Here is a 21384-nt window from a genome sequence, read left to right as displayed (position 1 = left end):
GTGGCACCAGCTTCAATGCGCATTACCGACACCTACTGGTTGAAGTCATGAACTGAAAAAAGAAAGTGATTCGTTCACTCGCGTTCACTGGAAAAAAAAAATCGTTCTTTTAACCCTAACCCAAACTGATTCTAAAGATTCAGTTCACTTAAAAGAACTGGAGTGTACGTCACTGCTGTAGGACTCTTACAGTGATACCGTAGCTTTAAACCCTACTTTGAAACCCTAACTCTAGTATGAAACCCTACTTTGATACCCTAACCCTAGCTTTAAACCCTACTTTGAAACCCTAACTCTGGTATGAAACCCTACTTTGAAACCCTAACACTAGCTTTAAACCCTAGTTTGAATGTTTGAAAATGACCATATATAGTAAGGCTTATTTTTATAAAGGAAACTTTCATGTTTAGTAGGATTTGTTTTTCTTTATATGACCATGTGACCCCCTTTGACCCTGGCCCTGACCTTTGACCCCATGCTGTCTTGGGTTTGTTCTCTGACAGTGTTAAGGTTAATGGGTTTGGGTTAAGGTTCACAGTTTGGATTATGGTTTTAATGTACAGTATACAACTTAATTGATTGTATCTGACTTGTACAAAAATGAAAAGCAATCGCCAGCGAACCGTTATAAAAGATCTCCTTTATTTAATTCATGACACGGTAAATTTGTTAATAAAACATCTGCAAAAAATAAAATCACCTTCTCTCTCTCTTCCTTTCTCATTAATCTTGTTTTGTCTGAAGGGTATTACTGCCAACATCCTCTTTGTAATACACATTCATCTGACTTTGCTGCCATAAATTGTTCTTCTCAGCTCCCACCGTGTTTTATTCACTGCCATTCATATAATTTTTCATATTTACAAACCCGACTCCAAGCTTATGAAAATAAACCAAAACATCATATCATAGGATCATCTAAATTGGTCCAAAGAGTGAATTACCAATGCGGGGAGGACGCTATGAGATAATTTACCCTCAAACAAACCCCCAAATCATATCTGTCATTTCAAAGTCAATGCCTATTTACACTATCACAAATTTTAGGGGGACTCAAAACTCCTCTAATCAATTTAATTCTGCCCTAAAATTGAATATAGACTACTATAGATCACATTCCGCTACTAAGAATGTGGACAAAAGTATCATTTGTCCCACGACTTTAGTCCATCTAATTGCTCGAATACAGGAAAAGTTGGCAATAACCCAAACCCATATAAAAGTATATTTACGTGTCAATTATAATTTGGATATTGATAACGATATCCTAGGAACAGGAATAGAGTGGGTCGACTTAGAAAGATGCTGAAATAAATGCACACTTGGTGTCCATGGAGTCCTCTTGTGTGGAGCTTCTCGTTTCAGGCATTTTCCCCAAGGAGGTCCGTGTCTCAAGTGTCCTCTTGAAGACCTCAGCCGGAGTCTTTTTCTCCCTCCCGTCAGGACTGAAGCGCAAAGACTGCGTCAAGTGTTCTTGTATTTTAGCTTGGGAGTGTGCGAATTGCATGAGATGCTGGCCAGCGAAGGAATGCCAACGTTGGTCGCCGTGGCCTGGCTCTCCGCAAACATGGGGTCCAAGCATGCCACTTTGGCGGCGAAGAAAGCGTGAATGCAATGAAGGACCGCAAACAGGTTGGAGAACTCCAGCTCCTGCGGGAGACAAAATGAATAAATCAGTGTCCTGAATTGAAACGGAACCCCAAATGGCATAACATTTCTTTTCGGGTTGACTTGCCTTTGCTTCAATAGATTTGGAGTCTTGATTTTGGAATAAAAACTTGATTTTGCTTTTGCCGTCGTCTGATGAGCCTTTCAGCTGAGAGAACTTGTATCTCCAAAGGACAGCCTAGAAGGCAAATGGCAATCATTTGTATATGAAGCAATCGTGAGAAACCCTGACCCTTGTGTTAACGCAAGCGTGACTCTCCGTTGCTTAGCAAAGGACACACCTTCCTGGTCCTTCCCATACATCTGCTGATTCACGTCGAAGCACATCTTTTATGTCTTAATTTATTGAACACATCAACACTAAGTGCTCTTGGTCCATTAGGAAGAGTACACTATTGGCATCCAGCTCAGCCAAGAAAAAAAAAAAACTTGGATTGTCTTTTGCTTTTATTTATCATAAATTACCGTGAATTAAATGATCTGCTTTATTGCTTTTTGTTTTATGCTGTTATCAAGACGCTGCCGCCGATCGTGATAAATCGTGCGTTTAGGTGAATTCACCTGTGTGGGTTGTCACCTCCGGTGTAAAGGTTGAGTCCTTCGGGCTACAGGGAATTAAACTGGAACGATCATGCGCAACCAAAACCATTAAATTGAAGTATCCTTAGAGGTAAATGCGGAATTCCCAGCCCTTATATTAGACGGCGTGTGGTCTGTAAATAATATTCCCGTCCAATGTGCTCTGGCTCAGTAAAGATTGGGAAACACTGTACATAATTAATGCTAATGCTAGCAAACATAGTAGCTCAGTCAGCTCATATTTCAGGAAATGTATGTTAAGCCCATGAATGTATAATGCTAATGCTAGCATTCAAACCTCAAATTATGAAGTTGCTTACTTTGGAAGCGGCGTCAAAGCACACAAAGCCCATGCTGAAGTCCACTGTTAGTCCCATCAGGTGGCTCTCTGTGATGCAGGCATACGTTTTACACTGAAGAAGAAGAACAAACTGTGAGCTTGGCAGCTCATGTGATCATTCTTTCTCGCCGTGTAAATCTTGCCCACCTGTATCCGCTCCACTTCCAGGTAAGTGGCCATCTGAAAGGCCTTTTCCCAAACGAGCAGCTCAGACTCCAGCTCCACGCTGAAGAACATGTCCTCGCCCGTTTCCGTCTGCACGCTGAAGCAGTGCCTCCTCTTGTCCACCAGCTCGTTGTCCTGATCACAAGAGCGCCATGTTGTTAGCGAGCATAACCTTAACACCTCCATATTGTGTGTGTTCTTTTTAAAAAAAGTGTTTAAAAAATGAATAAAGCGTTGAATACATTCAATTGGAAAAATGGCTTGCACTACCTTTAAGATCTTGCACATAATTTCATAGACAGTAAAACTTTTCTCTGCTCTCGTCCAATCCCATGTTGTCACCTGCAAATAGAAGATGAAATCAGAGGAGACATAAAGGACTGTTGAAGGACGTTGCCTCTAAAAGGTTGCTACATCATGAAAAATCTTAAACAATAAAGTAGCTCATCTCAAGGCCTCCTCTTATATTCCGCCGTCCACTTACATTAGCATATTCCAATTACATCAGACTTTCCCGCATTACAGTGCTTGTCATTATCGCTTTACATAAAATGATGACTAGCTTCCTCTTCATGGATGCACACACTAATAACAGCAACAAAATAATTTAAATAAAAAATCCTACTGGAGGAGCAGAGAACTTGAAGAGAGAGGAACCCCTTAAAGCAAGGAACTTTGGCGAGTACATTCGGTCCTGGACGGAGTCCTGCTCCTTCTCGTCGGCCCAGCCCATGTAGATGATCTGCGGCGTTCATCGCGTGGAAGAAAATGTGACACATAACGCAGAAAAACTAAACCCAACCCAGGTCAACCTTTCTCAAATCGCGGTCTCTAAGTCTTTTTTTATCGTTGTGCGTTGTCTGCCACCATTTTAAGATGGTCCACCATTTTGCAATCACGAATTGCCTCCAACATTATGACAGTCACAAACACTTGTCGCCGAGATTCTCTTTTTCTCCCTCACTCTTTTAATCTTTTTTTGCAGCAATTCTCAAAACACCCTATCAAAAAATGCTAATGAGGGCCATGGCAGTCACCAATGGGGGCCTCGGGGGTGCTGTTAGAAAAAGGATGATTTGATGACATCAAGAGGTTCTGTGTGACCGTCAAGCTAACATGTTTGCTGCTCTCGTCTCTTTGATAGATGGCAGTTTTATTTGTGTCGTGTAGGACCATGTTAGTGAAAGCAAAGACGCTCAAAGCAATTAAATTGTTTTTCCCTCTCCCTTGGATCATGATGCAAACATTTAGCTGGCGCTGCAATCGTTTGGCGCTAATGAAACGTGTCCTTTCGCTGACTGGATGACCTGCTTCCACTTTTCAATACCAAATGCATTCAGAATTTTTGACATTTTACCTGCTGGTTGACTGGAAAATTCCGGTTGATCTTCTTCACCTGTTGAGAAACATTAAATTATTAAAGTGGTTCACCAGCGCACTCTTAAGGAAAGTAACAATTAAGCTAGCAGCGGCTCAGATCAAGTAAGCTAACGTGTAATGCTCACAACTTCTATAATTTTTATTTTTTTTTTTAAATCACACTTCCATTGAGGTAGAATTTGAAGTAAAAATGTTATTTAATCTACTTATCACATTTTTCAACAGCAGACACTAATTACCTCTCACATTTAAGGTGCTAACACAATTTCCTAGTGTTAATTCACATCACTTTGACTTCACAATGAAGTACTCGCATAAGAGCAGCAGTTATCCACATCTTTTTTTTTTTTTCAATGGCCTCCATCCACCGCTATCATCTCCTCCTACACTTATTTAACGCTCACTCTCATACAAATGCCTGTCATTGTGGCACGGGAACACCCACAAGGCTCTCCAGGGCTCTTATCTCTGCCCTGTAATTCACGCCATGCTGTTGCCGATCCACCCGTGAAAAGGTCTCTTCTTGCGTGGTGTATTCATTTTCATAAAGGTGCATTTGACACCCCACCTCCGTATTATCTGAGATCATTATATGTTGTGAATGGAACATTTTAAAAAGCCCTCACTCGAAATCAGTAAACGTTTAAGGAATAAAAGTACCAATTAAAATCAGCAGGGAATCTCCTTGCATGAAAACGACCTCAACAGTCAAATCATCACTGCAGTTCAATAGGACTCTTCCTTTCATCCAAAACCAAACTAGTACTTTGGCCCTCAGTTATTACTCCAAAATCAACAATTTAATTTTTTTCCTTTGATCAAACAGAAAACAACCTTGGTGTTGTTTCAAAGTGAATCGTGCTCTTCTTTTGACGGGGAACAAAACTACTAGGGTGGTCGGATAGCACACAAATGGTATACATCGAATCTACTTCCGCGGTCCGATATCGGTCGGAAACAGTGATGTCACTAAAATTCAATAAGGTCCTTCCTTTGATCTTGAACAAAAACTCGCTTGGTAGTCCGAATAGATGATATCCATCCAAATAACTGCCCACCCTCCCTTTGATCGAAAACAAAACTACTCAAGTAGTCAGACACGATTGGAAATCATCATGGCTCAGGTACACAAATCAATGACAGCATGAGGACAAGTCTCATGTTGCCATGGCGACGCCCTGGCCATATGATAATGTAGCCCTTAGCTCTTGAATGAAACAAGGTTGGTGAGTCATCCCTGGTGGTGCCGCGTCCACTTCAATTAAGCAAGGCTCAATTATTTACCCACCGGACCCAACAGACTCAGACACACCATAATCACACGTCTGTTGTTGTTGCCAGCGCTGCAGCTTAACGACTTCGCCTTCACCCAGACGCAAAGGACATGCTGAGATGTGAAGCATGACCGTTCCCTCTCTATAGTGCTGCAATCGTGGGACGTTGGCATAAACACACACGAAAAAAAAAAATACCAGGAAACTCACATTGTGCTTTGTGAGCGCCGAGATGTTGCCGCCGACAGCCTGAAGCCAATCCAAGCAGTCCTCGTCGGAAGGGAACTGGAGCACGCCACTGCAAACTCCGTCCACCGCCACGACCTGGAACGCATTTTTCCTTGGGAAAGAAAAAAAGAGGGAGATGACACGGGATAAAAAGACAGGCATAGAAATTCATGCGGATGCTTCCATCCCGATTCGCCCTGGCGCTAACTTTTGCTTGCTCTCTGAAACTCGGCAACCCACACGAGTCCCACACCAGCTCAGTGGCCTAGTGTCCGCCCTGAGACTGGAAGGTTGTGTGTGACGATCATTGGGCCTCTAACTTTTAGCACAACAAATCAAATCTTATTTAAAATGTCAGATGTTGGCGCGCCGTTTACTTTATCGTGGACAAAAAGTGCCTGCGCAGTTTGATAACGAAAACAAGGCCTTGCTATCGTCGCCAGCACTTCCGTGTGTCTCGTTTTTCACGTTAATTAAAATCCAACCCGTGCCTGCAGAATGGCTGATGTTAGTGCTTAATATATATTTATATATCATAAAAAAACAAACAAGTGGGCTCCATTAAGAGTCAACGCACAATCCTGCCGCAGTGTAGCGCTGATGGAAGTGTATCCAAGGACGGCTTAATGGCTCCATAAATCAAGCGGTCTGTTTTATACGTCCGTCCAACAGCAGATGGTCACAACCGATGTGACATTAGCTCACTGTTTCGAGGCGCGTTTGGTTAAAAAAACGGACCGAGCAGACGGGAGGGAACGTCCCGCGGCCCACCTGCACACGTCAGAGCCCGGCATGTGCTGCGAGAGGCGAGAATGCAGCAACGGTAGAAGGCGCAGGTCCACCCATCTCTTCTCCCAGCGGAGACCAGGGGAAGTGGGCCACGATGAGCAGGACAGCGTGTCCTGGAACAAAACACAGGACAAGCTGTATTTGTTGCATTTTTTTTCTTTTCTGTACCAAACGGGTTTTATTTGTAGGTCAACTTCTTTTGCCTGCCTAAGTATCCCTGCTGGTGGGCCGCATTGATTCCTGCAAATGAAGACAGACAAGTACCGTGTTATTTGGATGGTAGTTCAAGTGTAGGCCGCTATCGCACAAAGGAGATGAGGTCCCGCTGCTCTGGTCGCTGGGGATGCCTGCGAGTTAAAAAAGACAAAAGTCAATCGATACACAATGCCATGAATGGAGATGTTTTTTTTTTTAAAAAGGCAAATCTGCCTCTGCTTAGATTTGTATGCAGTCAAGCGGCCAGTCAACCTGGACTCCATGTACGCTTATGAAAGGCTCTTATGTCTGATGACAGGCCGAGACTTTCTGACGCAAGAGCAAACTCAAGTGCGCCACAATGACACTGCTCATCATTTATCGTTGAGTCACTCGCTTGGTGACAAATGTGTCTTTTTGACAAAATCTATATTACTCAGTGGCCCGACCAAATGATGTCGACTTCAAATCTTTCGTTTTCTGGAATCTGTGACTTCTTATCGATTCCCAACCGTGACTCGAATTCTGATTATTCCATGACTTACACGTACAGTCCTCGCTCAGAGGCAATTTGAGGAAAGCTGGGGTCTTCTTGAGGAACGAAACTGTCAGGGTCACTTCTTCACCAGCATTCCTCAACACCTGAACCTGCAACACACACAAAGTACTTGGGGTCATGCTGACAAAGCCGTTTCCAATTCAAGCTAAAGTATTTTTTTAGGGGTAGATGCAGGTTGGAGCTGACAGCTTACCACTTCCTCGTGGCGATAGCTTCTCACGTTGATTCCGTTTATCTGCAAGTAGCAGCGGCGTGTAAATGAACACAATCGGAATTGTACTCTTGCTGGCATTATACACTATCTACCATGGCGAAAATGATGAATGAAACCGCCAAAATGTCTCTCATGGAATACCTGCACTGCAAATTACGAGGAGGAAACATACATCCTTCGATATGAGACGTTTTTATAGCGGCTAAATGATGTATCGCCAGTATGGAGAGCTTTTCTATTTGGACAAATGGTAATGGGATGTTACATCAGCATTAGTCCTCTTGGGATTTTTATTGTTCTGGACTGGCCGACTGCATTTGAACTAGTACTCGCCTTGCTGTCTTGCTATAACTAAGAGTTAGCATGATAGCGTTCGATCAATTTGAAATAGGACCCAAATACAAGGCACCATGTAAAAGCCTTATCAATCTGCTTTAGAGCCTTTTTTTAGTCAGGTTGCTATCTTGTCGTGCGGTAAGATAGCAAATGAGGTAGCGAGCCTTTTGGCCCGGTCCTCAGTCCTCCTACCTCTATCACCCATGACTGGACTCGAATTGTGCTTTGTCAAAATGAGGAAAAAAAGGATTTGCAACTTTCCTAGCTATCTTCTTCAATGTGGCGCGACCCACTTTTAGTTGTTGTTAGTTGGATACAATCACATTACCACGTGCCATTAAGTTAGTTAAATGAGATGTGTACCTGGAGGATACTATCGCCAATGAAAAGCAGCCCAGAGAGTTCAGCTGGAAAACAGGAAAACAAAAACCCAATCAAAAAAACAGCACTTTAGGAGTAAAAGGGCTCAAAGTGTGAAAAAACAACAACGTTGCCTTGAAGACATCTACTTACTTTTTTGTTCTTTGGATATTTTGGATATCACCACAGGGATTTTATGCTCAGCACCACCCTGATATACATGCAACAAGAGTTGACAAAAGTCAAACTGTCCAATTTTAAAATTGTACGTTTGTTTTCATATACATTTCAAGAGACACACGTTAATATTAAACATTATATCATAGCACTTGAATCAGAAGATGTTCGATACGTATGGGATTCTTATCCACTTTTCGAGAGGCCCAATCCCGATCTTAACGTAACCATTCAATGCATTTTTGTCTGAGGCTTCCACCATTCATATCCCAATAGTGCCACTTGAGAGCAAAAAGAAATTGGAATTGGGTCACTTGAAGCATGAAGTTTAAATCCAGCCTCAGAGTCACGGTGAGCATTTTGAAAAGACAAGAGAATGGAAATTACCTTGATGCTGAGGCCGAACCCTCCGATGGTCTGTCGCCGTATCGTTACAGTCCTTTCCTGGAAGGCAAGGAGGCGAGGCATACTCGTTTAGTTGTGTTTCACGTTTCATTAGAACTCTTCTTTGAACATCTCAGTTCGTTTCTTCAGTCTTAAATCCTGAATTTTTTTTACGACTGTTCAAAAGTAGCTGAAAATAGAAATCTGCCGTTTCGGTCAGAGCGATAACGCCACGCATAAATAAACAAATAAAATCCGCCAAGATTATGCAAACAAATGACATATTATGTCATATGTTGATGATTTCCGTGAATCCATCTTTCGACTGCTGTGTCTCTTTTTCAGCCGCACACTTTATTGGCGCTAGATGAGCTGTTGTCTCTGGGCACGCTGAATCTTAACTTTCCAAGCCGGCTCCCTCTCCAGCTCCTTTGAAATCGACAAATCCCGTTTCGCAAAGCGTCGCACTGATCAAAGAAGAACGCCGCTGAGAGAATACAACTCCAATTTTGAGTGGAGATTTCAAAAGTCGTACAAAGTCAGAGAGTTGAGTGAGCGTCAAAATATTATTGCCTAAATGGAGCAAAATGCAAAAATATACCACAATGAGACAAACGCCTTTCTGGCACAGGGCCGCATTTCTCGTATTGTACTGAAAAGGCTTATTTGTGGCAATGATATCGGATCATACTGTTGCCAGGGGCAACCATTCATCCCATCCATCTATTTTCTTTAGAGCGTGTCTTCATCACAATTACGGGTGAGCTGACTCTTTAAAATGTGTCAAGGGAGTCATTGTTTTAGCAAACGATCGTGTGCCCCTCAGCAACACACACTCGGGGCGGGCGGCAAATCAGCTGTTGTTTGTTTGAGTGTCAACGTGTGAGCGAGGTCAGCGGTTACTTACGCTGGAATAGAAAGGCTCTCCAGACACGCAGATGACATCTTGCTCCTGAATGGTCAGAATATCTTTAGCCAAGTGCAGTCGGATATTAAAGGGCTCCTCATTACCTTCTTGCATCAAATAAATGCCAGTCTTTGTCTGCGAACATCGGGAGAGATAACATCGTTCATCAGGGCTAAATTAAGTGGCCATGAAATGAAAGGCCGCTGGTGGCGAAATGAACATTGGAAATGGAAATGGCCTTTGCTTCGCTTGTTGGCGCACATCAACACAATCCTTAAAAGAGAAACTTTTTTTTTTTTTTTTTAACACACATAAAGAAGCGGTGAAATTGAGCAGACGCTGTTGTCACTTCCTGGCATTACACAAGCGGCGGGACTGTGTTTCCAATCACGCATTTAAACATGCTCATTTGCATCCATTTGCATTCCGCCACCGCTTCCCCTTCCCGGGCTAATTACGATGCCTGTCTGCCCTTGACTTGAAAGGGTCTAAATAAAGAAAGCACCTTCACCCGACAGGACCGCCAAGAGAAAACGGAGCCACTCGTGTCAATGTGCTCGTCGCCCGTCATCAGTTAACAAGGCCGTGCCGCGTGCGCGCAATGTGTTAGCGCCACGGCGGGTCAGTTATCTCTCACCGCTAATGAGCAGCGGCGAGCAACGAGGCCTCCGCTGCAGCTGCGGGGTGACGGATGGGATCAGAGAAAGAGAGAGTGTGCGTTCCTTCGCCCATCTCCGACGAATGGGTGTGTGTGTGTGTGGGAGAAAAAGGGGGAGGGCATCGCGCACGCGGATTAGCGCCGGTGACCTGCGTTGTCCATGGCATTGTCCCTAATTGGCCTCATCTCTCCTCTGTACCATCATTAGCCACATCATCGTGCGTAATCAGGCGTACATATACGCTACTGCATATGTTTGCCAGCTTTCATCAAGTTATTTCACCAATTTGATACAGTAGCCATGCTAACCCAACAGCTAGCCTGGCAGTTATGACTCCTCCCCAAAATGGAACTCATTCGGGAAGTGATTTAAGGCTCCCTTCCGCAAACCGGGTCAAACCCTTCGCTTAGTGGATCTAATACAAGTAGTAAGGTACATTGTTGGGTTATACTCTCACACCATGTGCAAGTATCCCTTGAAGGACACGCACAACTCGTTAGTGCAGCAAAACAAACAACATACCGAGGCGAACCTCTCAATGGGAAGCTTGTTAAAGCGCTCTTTCAAATTCAAGGTTTTTTGATTCTTAACATTGTTGACGTTTCGTGTCCAGCAGCTTTTAAGACAGCCATTGCGGGAGCCTTAAAAGATCTAAGCCTGACCCTGGGATTCTTTGCAACTCCAGACCAGTAGCACCTGTTTGTCTTTGAAATCGTTGAAAACATCGAGGCATAAAAGATTCATGATCACGTGGCTTCTCGTGATCTGGTGGAACTATTTCAGTGCGGATTCAGGGCTACTGGAGGTAATAAAATCTGGATTCTGACAGCTCATGAATATCTTATGATTACTTGACCTTTGCCCTGCTTTTGTTACTGTCAATCATAATATTCTGTTAGATTACATTGGCATAAAATGCTTAGCACAAACCTGGTTTGAATGTAATCTGTAATATCACCTCTGAATCTTACAACGTGACTTGCGGGGTCCCGCAGGGATCCATACTAGGCCCTTTATTGTTCCGCATATACATGCTGCCAGATAGATGCCCATGCCACAGTTGAGTCAATAAAAGCCCATGACCATGATTTGCGGGAATAAAATGTATATATACTTCTCTCTGCATTAGCCACTTGTAAAAGCAGAAAGGAGAATAATAGAGGCTCTCCATTCCGAGAGATTGATTAAATGCTACCAACCTCTTCATTTGAGGTCTTGAAATCCATGTGCTACCGCGCAGTGAGGGATGCTGCAGAGGAGAGAAACACAACAGAGTTATAGAGCGGCTGCAGAAAAAAGCCAATTTAAACTGGCTTTGTTAGCAGCAGCAGCGCTTACAAAAGGAGATAGACCTTCATTGAAATGCTACATAAAATCTCAGGAGATGTCTTATTCGTGGAGCAGTGAAGTAAAGGATTTTAAAAAGACTTTCATGAAGCGCGTGATCTACATCCAAGGATGGAAATCAATATATCTGGATAGATTTGAACAACGCTAACCCTTGAAAAAGATCATTTTAGTAGTGTAAAGTCAAATATATCATGGAGGTTTAATACACACGGGGTGACGTGTTTCAGTATTTAGCGAAGCATAATTCACCATCTCGAGAAATGACATGACTTTTTTTTATGAAAAGAAAGTAACAAATCACTAACAATCATGTAAGCCTGAAGTATGTAGTAGGGCACAAAGATTTTTGCTCCTTTATGGCCACCGTACCTCCGGACTGATTTGCATGGCAGCACATGAAATTTAAGCCGCCCTCTGGTCAGAAAATCGGTTACAGTTTACCAAAGAACGGCGCTTGGCCAATGAGCCACAAATTGTTTCATCAAGAAATGATTTCATCAAGCCTGCCGTGCTGAATTTCCCATGCAGCCACATTATATTGCTGCATTTGTTCCCATGACCATTCACATACATGTTTATGAATGAACTCTTTAAAAGGTAAAAAAGTAGCACGTCTGCCTTTCCGTCTATAGTTTATCCTTCTTTTAAAACTTTACTCTCCAGAATGAGCAGGAGGTAACCTCTGGAGAAAAGCAGAACGTGTCAAGTAGCGAGGAATAATTCATGACAGCGAAAGGTGAGGATAAGGAGCCTTAATAAATGTTTCAATCCATTTCTCCCCATATAATCTAGAAGAGCGGGTTCGGTTCTTTTGTACTCCGGCGACGCCATATCGAAGCAGCTCCTCATTTGCACAAAGCAGCCGGCTCATTTTTAATCAGACGCGACTGCCACTTGACTCGACAACCAGACGCGCAAGCTAAAATGTGGCTCCCGCGGGACGCGCTGGAAGGACACTCACTTCACTCCAAAGGCCCCCGACTGTTTTGATGTGGAGAACAGGCCATCCAACACCCAGCTGATCCCGGATCAGAGTGACGCTGCTGCAATCTGGCCCGTCCGCATCCCCTGACGGACCCGGCAATCACGAGCGGCGGGGAGAGGGCGGGGTGTTCCTCAGGGCACTAGCCCAGGGCCACTCGCGGAGCTGCGATAAGAAGCAAAATGGGAAGAGGTTTAAATTCTCCTGTGAGGAAAGCAGACTGAATGTTCCTGATTAAACACTCGAGAGGGGAAGGGATGTGGAACCAGATGCAATCGGCGGCTTCTATTCTGCGCATAAACAGGAACGTTTAGAACAAGCTTCTCTTTGGAAAAGAATGACTGGCTTGTAATACCCCGTCAAAATGCAATTAGCTCTTATTCTTACATTTTGCTGCAACAACACTTGTCAGGACGCATTGCTGGCTGCAGGCCACCTCTCTGATGAGACACCACCATCATACAATACAGTAAGTGCTCTACAGCATGAGAAAATTAAAATAAGCTCAAACATGGTTCCAAGCTACTTTCCATGCATAAATCATCCACCTCTGATTAATATTATACAGCAAGAGAAGCTTTAATAGGATTTGCAAATATATACTGTGTCTGAGTCGCATCTGGAGTAGGATCTGAGGAGAATAAAAGCTGAAATGTAAAGCAATGACCTTCATGAAATGGCCCAGGGATGTTCTCAAATATTAATCGCGTGTTGAAGTCCTACTCGAAAGCTTTCTTGCAAGGAGGTTACATCTTTGCTCGCCTACTGTAAAAGTATCACTTGCTGTTTTACTCAAAGCTTAATTAGGACTAAACAATACGGCAACAAGATCATGTCACTGCTTTTAAATATGTATTCTTTAATATGTAATTCCACTGCGGACCACTAGATAGCAGCACAGTTTGACGTCAATTTAAAAGACGAAGAACGAAACAGGAAGTTTTTGTTGACAATGATTGAGCGCCAGTGTAATGTTGCATTTTAAATTATTGAAATAATTACATTACTGAGTCACCATGTCTTCCGTTGCCCTATTAAAGATAAAAAAGTCATTTGTTTTAATCCTGCCAAAACCAAGCTTTCCACCTGCACTAGCGTGACATGAACTCCTCCGCTCAATAATTGGATTGCATTCGATGCAACAACAACCAGCTCTAAATTCACATAACGCTGAAGTTTATAATGGTTTATTGATCCAAGTATTAATTATTGAATTGGTATGGGCATACCTGGCAGCTCGATCAATACCGGAGTGTGCTATAATGTATACAGAGCAGAAGGGCCAACGGTGATGGGGAAAGCCAGTGATGTCTTTTAGGGTTTGAAGTGTGTTGCGTAGAAGCAGCAGCTCGTGTGATAGATGTGAACGGAAGCTCATATCAAAATAAATGTCCTGCTTGAAAAATGTCTCTCATGCTTCCGAATGCAAAGGTTAAATAGACCTTGTGTTGCCTTTTAAGTTGAGTCAGCGTAAGTGCTTTTTTTTTTTCTTTTTTCAAGCACTACATCAGATATTTGCAGTGCTACCAACTTTGCCGGAGCGAGATTCGCCTCCCACACAATGGAGAGTAGATTGGCTGAATGAGGGAGAGAGATGCTACACGGGACATCTCCATCTCCGAGACTTAATGATGAATGGTCGCCGCGCGTGGGAGATGAGGCAGCTGTCGGCGGGCGCCATGTGTTCCTGCAAATCGAGTTTTACCGGAAAATGGATGCCGCCGCACTTCCAGTGTATTCTACTTCCTAGAACAAACTGTGCATGCTCCCGGAGAGAGCACTTACTGTTGCTTGTTCCGTTATTATGGAAGGATGACACGCTTATTTACATATTTATTATATATATATATATATATATATATATATATATATATATATATATATATATATATATATATATATATATATATATATATATATATATATATATATATATATATATATATATATATATATAATATATATATATATATATATATTATATATATATATATATGTATATATTATATATATATATATATAGAAAAGCGTCTCATGGCGTTTTCAATCCTCTGAGAACATTTGTCAAAATAGGAGCGTGTCATGAAGCTCCGCGTCGCCCTCCAGGCCGCTCGTACTCCATGAGTGATGGGCAGAGCAGTAAATTAGTGCACTCATTTATAGGCTGAGTTCTTGGCCTTTCTGACTGTGATGCATGTCCTCCGCCAGAAGATATCAACTTGTCGCACGCTCGACACACAAAGTGAGGACACGCCGAGTCAGCGCTTTTCCCAGAAGACGCAAGCTTTTCTTTCGCCTGGGTTTTATTCCGGGACGCAAGTCGAGCGGCTTTGCGTGGTTGGAAATGGCCTCATTCATCTTCCTGTGGCCTTTTTATGTCCAGCCTCTCTGTTCATCTTTAAGCCCCGCCCACTCAAGATTAGTCAGCATCTGTACAACTGCGAGTGGAAGCGTCACCATTGCAGACTTGGTGGTGGGAACCAGAGTGATAGTTTAATTATATTAAATTGCAGCTATTACCAAGTAGTAGCCGTAACTTGACAAAATAGTTATTTCCTAATCTTTTACAAAAGCAGATTTTGAAACAAGCACCCATGTCAAGTTTATTTGACGAACTGACCAAGCAAGCTCAGGAAACATTTCATAATGTTCCGTGTGCAGTTCTTCTCAGACTACTGCGTTTAAGGACGTGGGAATTTTGACCTTTAACACATTATGGCTTTTTTCAATGAAGTGGTTTGAAATGCTTGAGAAAATTTGAAAAGGCAGAAGGCCACACTACTAAAAAGCGGAGTGACACATCTGCTCCACTCACTTTTGTACAAGCCTTCATCCATCCCTCATCGGACCCGACAATTATGTATGAAGTCAAAGTGTGCGACGAGATAGCCGAGTCACACCGTACGTGACGCAAAATGTGCATTCTATTGAAGATGAAAGCAGCAAACGGCAAGTTGAACTTCTATCACCTGCTCAAAGAGCTAAAGCGCTAAAATGTGTAGCAATGAATAGCTGGAACTTTTCACTCCCACCAGGGCCATTTGAATTCATCTATATTTTAACATACAGCATGAATACTTTATCCTCATTTGGAAATTAGATATAGTGGAGCAAAATTGTTAAAAATGAAAGCTTCAGACCTCAGTCTGAATTTATTTTTATAAGGAAATAAACGTCTCTAAAGTTCTAGTTCGATGACTTTGTCGCAACATTTATTCCAAAAGAAGGAGCGACCTCAACAAGGAGCGTGAAATTTTGGATAGCACAAATTGTGTAATAATACTCAAAGTCATATATTCTTTATCCTCTGCAATATAAAAACAACACAAGTGCAGCTTACTTGCTCACCGAAGTTGTGAAACTCTTCTTTGTGTCTGCATGACTGAATATACTGCCCTCCTGTGGCCAAGTTGCAGAAGGAGCCACATTGAAGTAATGTTGATGCCTATAAAAAAAACACACACACATTACAAAATTGGAAAGAAAGAAAAAAAAAAGGAATAAAGGAGCACAGATAATGTATTTTACAATCTAAGTGAAAGTACTTCACTCTTCAATTAATTTGAAGCTTTATAAGCCGAATCAATGCGCAGACAATCAATAAAAGGCCATTTCACTGAGCAGTGGTGCGGAAACATAAAGACTTTGTACCTTCCCCTCCCTCCACACAGATATTGTGTCATAGTTGACCAGTTATAACGAACGCCTGTGCAAAACCATCATTCAAAATACGCCATGTAAAACAATTCACTCCAACTACAATGCAATACGATTCACACCGATTGAGATCTACAGTAAATAGGATTGACTCAAATTGAAATACAAAACGATTCACTCCAACGAGGATCTGACACAATCTCATGACTCCCAAACGTAGTCAAACTCACTGCGCTTTAAACATTTGTAATGACGTTTGAAGCGACGCATTCTGAATGGATCGCAAATGAGACACGTGGCAGTTTTTCCCAAACTGAGTCGTATAATTATGATGATGCATCGAAGCATATCTGAGCCACCACCGCCAACCTCCCCGCCACTCTAGTATGCGTATTCAACATAAACGAGCCTTTCATTAAACAAAGCTTTCACTCAACAGGCCACACACAGACACACACACACACGCTGTGTTGTGCAATCATAAGCACAATTGCAATCTGGGTTAATTGCCGCTCAGGGCTATTTGACTACTCACAGGTTGAGTGAATTGACGAAGTTCTATGGCGAGCGAGCGAGTAGCACAATTTACAGTGCACAATGTTTGCCTTCAATTAAGCTGCTGGCGGACGGCGCTACTTGATCCGCTGTGCTCTCGCCTCATGGCCTTCGTCAGATGTCAGCTAACATGCTTGTTTTCATAGAAATGGTGCAGTCGTGATTTATTGGAAAGGCGGCGGGGCACGGCTGATCTAAGATGATGCCAGAAACACACATGCCGACAATTAGGCTGAATCGGCTTTGGACGCAACCCCCAGGTTGGTGGCTGGGGGCTCCCGCCCCGTCGCCCCCACCCCTTTCCACACCACTGGTGCTGACAATCAAAAATACCGTAATTTTCGGACTATAAATCGCGTTTTTTTTCATAGTTTGGGTGGGGGGGCGACTTATACTCAGGAGCAACTTATATATTTTTTCACTTTTTTGGGCATTTTATGGCTGGTGCGACTTATACTCCGGTGCGACTTATAGTCCGAAAATTACGGTAGTAAACCTGTTCCGTATTTATGATGGCAATTCCTTATGTATGATTTTTCTTTTCTCATATTTTCCCACGTAAAGATCGGTACGTGCGCCCCACTTTAGAAAATGTGTATAATCCATCTCTTAATTGCTTCCCGCATTACTGTCACGCAGCTCCAAATCAGCGGCTGCACACCAGGCGCATGCCAATGAGGCCGGTGTCTTGACCGGCCGGGGTCGTCGCTTTCGTTTCATTAGCTGTAGCTTCCCTGCGAAGACGAGCTAATGGCTGCTCCATCATGTGACTTTTGCGGCCACGGCCCGCCGACAGGCGCATACGTCGTCGCTTGGACATGTGGAACACGGACACGTGACGACTTGCTATGAAGTCCACCGCTCAATTTTTCTCTCGCCGGGGGAGCGCTGAAGATATCCAGCGGCGCAACCAGTCCCCGAGTGCTCTCGAGCTCACTCTGCAGTGCATGGGGGCTCTCATCTTGCTTTGGATCAGACTGAAGGAGTCCGTCTTTTATGCAGCAAGCTACTCTCGTTTGGCTTGTCACGCCATGTTTTTGGTCTGTTTGGCCCATTTTGACCAAAATGGCACCACGGCCGCCACATTGGATGTGGCCATTGTTGCTTGCCATAAAATTGGCTTCGCCACATATGGTCTGATGTGGAAGCAGACCATCAAACAACAAGTGGAATAATGTGACATGGTCAGGAAGCTGTTAAAACTCCTGAGGGGGGCAACAACCCCATGCAGGTCTTTTGTTTACAACCAGAGGAGGTTTCCAGGTTAGAAACATTTGGACTTTTTTGTCCCATTTTGATCAACTGACTATTTTGCATTTTTTTGGGGAAAAAACATGCCACAGTTTTGCCCATTTGCTCTATTTTGAGGGAATATGTCTTTTGATTTTCAAGAGAAGTTTCCAGCGCATCCTGCCTTGCGCCCACCTCGTGGTGTCACCTCGGGTGGGAAACACTAGGAAAAGGCTCCCATCCATAATTGATGTGTTGGAGCCTATCCTTGCTGCTTCTCGTGATGCCACCAGACAACTTATCCCACTTGTGTCTTTAAGGCGATTAACGTAGTCTGAATTTTAATGAGCCAGCGGGGGTGCAGGGGAAGCGACGGAGGCAACAAGAGATTATCGATTAGGCGAGCAGGAAAAGATAAAGTACAGAGGAGGTCTTTTGTCGAGTCGGTTTCTTGCTCGGCGGTCGGAGGGGAAACTTTTGTGACGTTCTCTTTGGGCCAATTAGCGTCAAATTCTCACTCTGACACTTTGTCTAATTTTCTACTTATCCAAAGTGTTGTTTTTAAATTTAGGACATGGTGACAAATAGGAGCTCAAGATGGCATGTCTTGGCATCACAGTGATGACCGCTGACCTGTGACCACCAGCGAGCACAAGCAGAGGGAAAGGGGGGGGGGGGATAACGCAAAGGAGGAGAATTGCGGATTTGCAACTCTCGTTTTAAGGCGCAAATCCGGCCAAGCTCGAGCAAAGGGGGAAAGTGAGCCTTCATCCCATATATCACGTGACACGTAGACCACAGATTTCAGCAGCTTTGACCCCCCCACCTCCCTTTTCATGCAGGAGTGCTGAAACATTGCTTTGCAGGGATTTCAAACGCATACAGCCCACATATGCCCAACCCAAAGCAAAAAAAAAAAAAAAAAAAATGTGAATCCATGTCACACCTATGTGCTTTATCATCCATCTACTACAAGGAAGCATTTAATCCGTTCAAGCAAGGCACGTGTGTGATAACTGATGAATGTTTGATATAATAATAATAATAATAATAGTAATAATAATGACAAAAGGCTTACCTGATGGAACAGGTGCTGACGTCCTATTCGGCTGCTTTTCCTCTTGAAATCAACGCATGCAACGGGTGTTACGGAGCAGCTCAACCCAGCCACAATGCATCCCTTGTGCATGGCAGCATCGCCCACATCCCGCTCCACTCGCCTCAGCCTCCGAACGCGGGAGGACAGATGGAAGGATGGAAGAGGTGGAGAAAGGGAAGGCAGGGGAGAGCAGTCGCTGCGCTCCGCATCCGATTTTAGTACATCTCCGCCGGCTTAGAAGTGCTCCGCGGAGGCTCGCACCGCGTCGACATCTCCGCTTGCCGCCACCCTCGCGTCACTCGCGCCGCCAGCAGGCGGACTCTAGCCGCCTCACCGTCCGTCCACTCCGCACGCTTAATCGGGACAGCGTGACACGCGCGGGTCCACTGTTTGGAGACGTTTGGCGCTCGTCCCGCATCACAGGTGCACTGAAAGCGCGCAAGGATCTCAGCGCACGCACACACGCGCACACGCTGCAGCGCTGTGTGTGTGGAAGAGTGTGTGCATGAGTGCGCATGCAAAAAAAATTGCACAGCGCTCTATCTATCTATCTATCTCTCTATCTATCTATCTATCTATCTATCTATCTACAATGAAAAATCCACCCAATCTTCTGTGATAATGCCATTTGGATGTTGCTACTGATTCTTGTAGAGCTTCTGGTACCCACAAAATGTGATCATACTGGTCAGTACTGGATCACTTTCGAATGATCTGGATAGGGAAACATCAAAATAGTCAGAACACGTGATCATTGGTACCTCAACGTGAAGGAACTTGGCCATGAGTCCAGATTTGGTCTGGAGAAGAATGCTTTGCTGATTGCTGCAAAGCTACAGTAATTTTTTTTGGCAGAGGCTGTATGATGAGCATCTTCTCATCTTCTCATCTGCCAACATTGGAAGAAATCTCAATGCAGAGAGAGAGACAGAGCGAGACAGACAAACAGGCAACTTAAAAACAAATTATACAACAATGTTAGTTAGCACAACAAACAAGCAATGTTTGCTCCAACTAATTTCTCCCAAGTCAAAAAAACTAATTTGCTCACCAGAACTGAGCTGAACTAAAACATGGCACCATGATAAAAAAAAAAGTTTCAATTAATATCCCATTTTAATTACAGAGTTTTAATGTGTATAATAGAAGTAACGCGAAATGAAGTTTACAACAAGAGCAGCAGTGCATACATCATATAATTGATGCCATCGCTCTTCTCACAAATAACTGCCCCTGCAAAATAAACAAAGAATAGAACGAATCCACAGTGGTGAATATAAATTTCTTGCATGACGTTTAATGTATTTCTCTTCATTCACACTAAACGTGAACCTAAAATAAACTTCTAATCAAAGTTTGATGGAGCAAGTTCACTAAAATGTCATTCTATTCCACTTTTATCATCAAACTCATAGGGGGCACTTTAGCTTGTTTGCAGAGTTGGACTCTTCATTTCATGATTGATGTGAGAGCTGGCTGAGCGTGCTAAATTGTGGGAAGCGACAATCAATCAAGAGAGAAAGGGAACAAAGTTTGCATCATTTTTGGTGTGTTAGAGGGCACAAAGAAATAGATTTATGAATTACAGTAGCCTATTTCTAGTCGTTCGAATCATTTTTTGTGTGCATGGTGACAGTGATGAAGAATAAGATTCCAGTTTGGGGAAGTCTCGCAAGTCCCTGTTGGGAATGCAGTGAAGGACGGCAAGGACGGACGGACGAGGCCTCCTCTGTTGTGACGTGTCAACACATTTGGAGCGTTCCGTGCCTGGTCGTCTTCATCACCACTGGCAACGTTTTTACTGTGGCAAAAACGCTCGCTTGCTCGGATAGACCATATTGATTTCTCCCTTTTACTCTCAATGGAAGCCCGGCGTCATTACTCTCAGATAACCTTCCCTCGCCTTAGTCATCCATGCAAGGCAAAAACTATTTGTGATGTGCAATTACGTCGGAAGGCGATAAAGCTCACAATCAACTTAACCTGGTCCTGGATAGGGGTGGCGGGGGGGGGGTGCATATCTGCTGTGCATCGAGCTTCTTGATCCACATCAGTATAGCTCAGCCCCCCGCCGGCTGAGACGTTCTTCAAACGCCCCCCCAGAAGATGAACACAAGGGGGCGTCGACTGCCAACTTTGTCAACTTTGCTCTACTTTAATGTTCACTTGGAGCAAGCAGAAGGGAGGCGGTGGCGGTGGTGGGAGGGGGGGGGGACTAATGTTATTATCGTGGGCGACCTTGAAAGGGAGGGAGATGGGTGCACTTTTTTTTTTTTTTTCTTTACATTTGCATTTCA

General features: G+C 43.6%; 1 protein-coding gene across 5 annotated transcripts; it reads right to left on the bottom strand.

Moving 5' to 3' along the window:
• Positions 1-620: 620 nt before the first annotated feature.
• Positions 621-21280, bottom strand: sntg1 (syntrophin, gamma 1). Of its 5 annotated transcripts, XM_061295715.1 has the most exons (21): positions 19849-21280; positions 19067-19515; positions 15895-15991; positions 12526-12711; positions 11414-11463; positions 9556-9690; positions 8652-8708; positions 8241-8298; positions 8091-8134; positions 7371-7412; positions 7164-7266; positions 6688-6770; positions 6406-6536; positions 5617-5746; positions 4110-4148; positions 3378-3494; positions 3023-3094; positions 2735-2887; positions 2568-2660; positions 1736-1846; positions 621-1650 (listed from the first exon to the last, which is right to left on the bottom strand). In XM_061295715.1, the coding sequence occupies exons 5-21, from the start codon at positions 11438-11440 to the stop codon at positions 1465-1467; spliced, it is 1581 nt and encodes a 526-aa protein (XP_061151699.1). In that variant the 5' UTR covers positions 11441-11463; positions 12526-12711; positions 15895-15991; positions 19067-19515; positions 19849-21280; the 3' UTR covers positions 621-1464. The 5 variants fall into 5 exon arrangements, with proteins under 5 accessions (XP_061151699.1, XP_061151698.1, XP_061151697.1 ...); XM_061295714.1 differs by having other exon boundaries at positions 15887-15991; positions 19067-21280; XM_061295713.1 differs by having other exon boundaries at positions 19067-21280.
• Between the last annotated feature and the right edge of the window lie 104 nt (positions 21281-21384).

The sequence above is a fragment of the Syngnathus typhle genome, linkage group LG13, assembly GCF_033458585.1.
Source record: "Syngnathus typhle isolate RoL2023-S1 ecotype Sweden linkage group LG13, RoL_Styp_1.0, whole genome shotgun sequence".
In the NCBI taxonomy this organism is placed as follows: domain Eukaryota; kingdom Metazoa; phylum Chordata; class Actinopteri; order Syngnathiformes; family Syngnathidae; genus Syngnathus; species Syngnathus typhle.
Note: the sequence above shows the minus strand (reverse complement) of the source record. Positions and strands in the feature narration are given on the sequence as shown.

Coding starts and splice junctions, on each gene's coding strand:
- sntg1 (XM_061295714.1), bottom strand. CDS start 11,440: ATGGATTTCAAGACCTCAAATGAAGAG. Junction 8,135..8,240: donor AATATCCAAAGAACAAAAAA/GTAAGTAGATGT, acceptor CCTGTTTTCCAG/CTGAACTCTCTGGGCTGCTT. Junction 7,267..7,370: donor GCTATCGCCACGAGGAAGTG/GTAAGCTGTCAG, acceptor TGTGTGTTGCAG/GTTCAGGTGTTGAGGAATGC.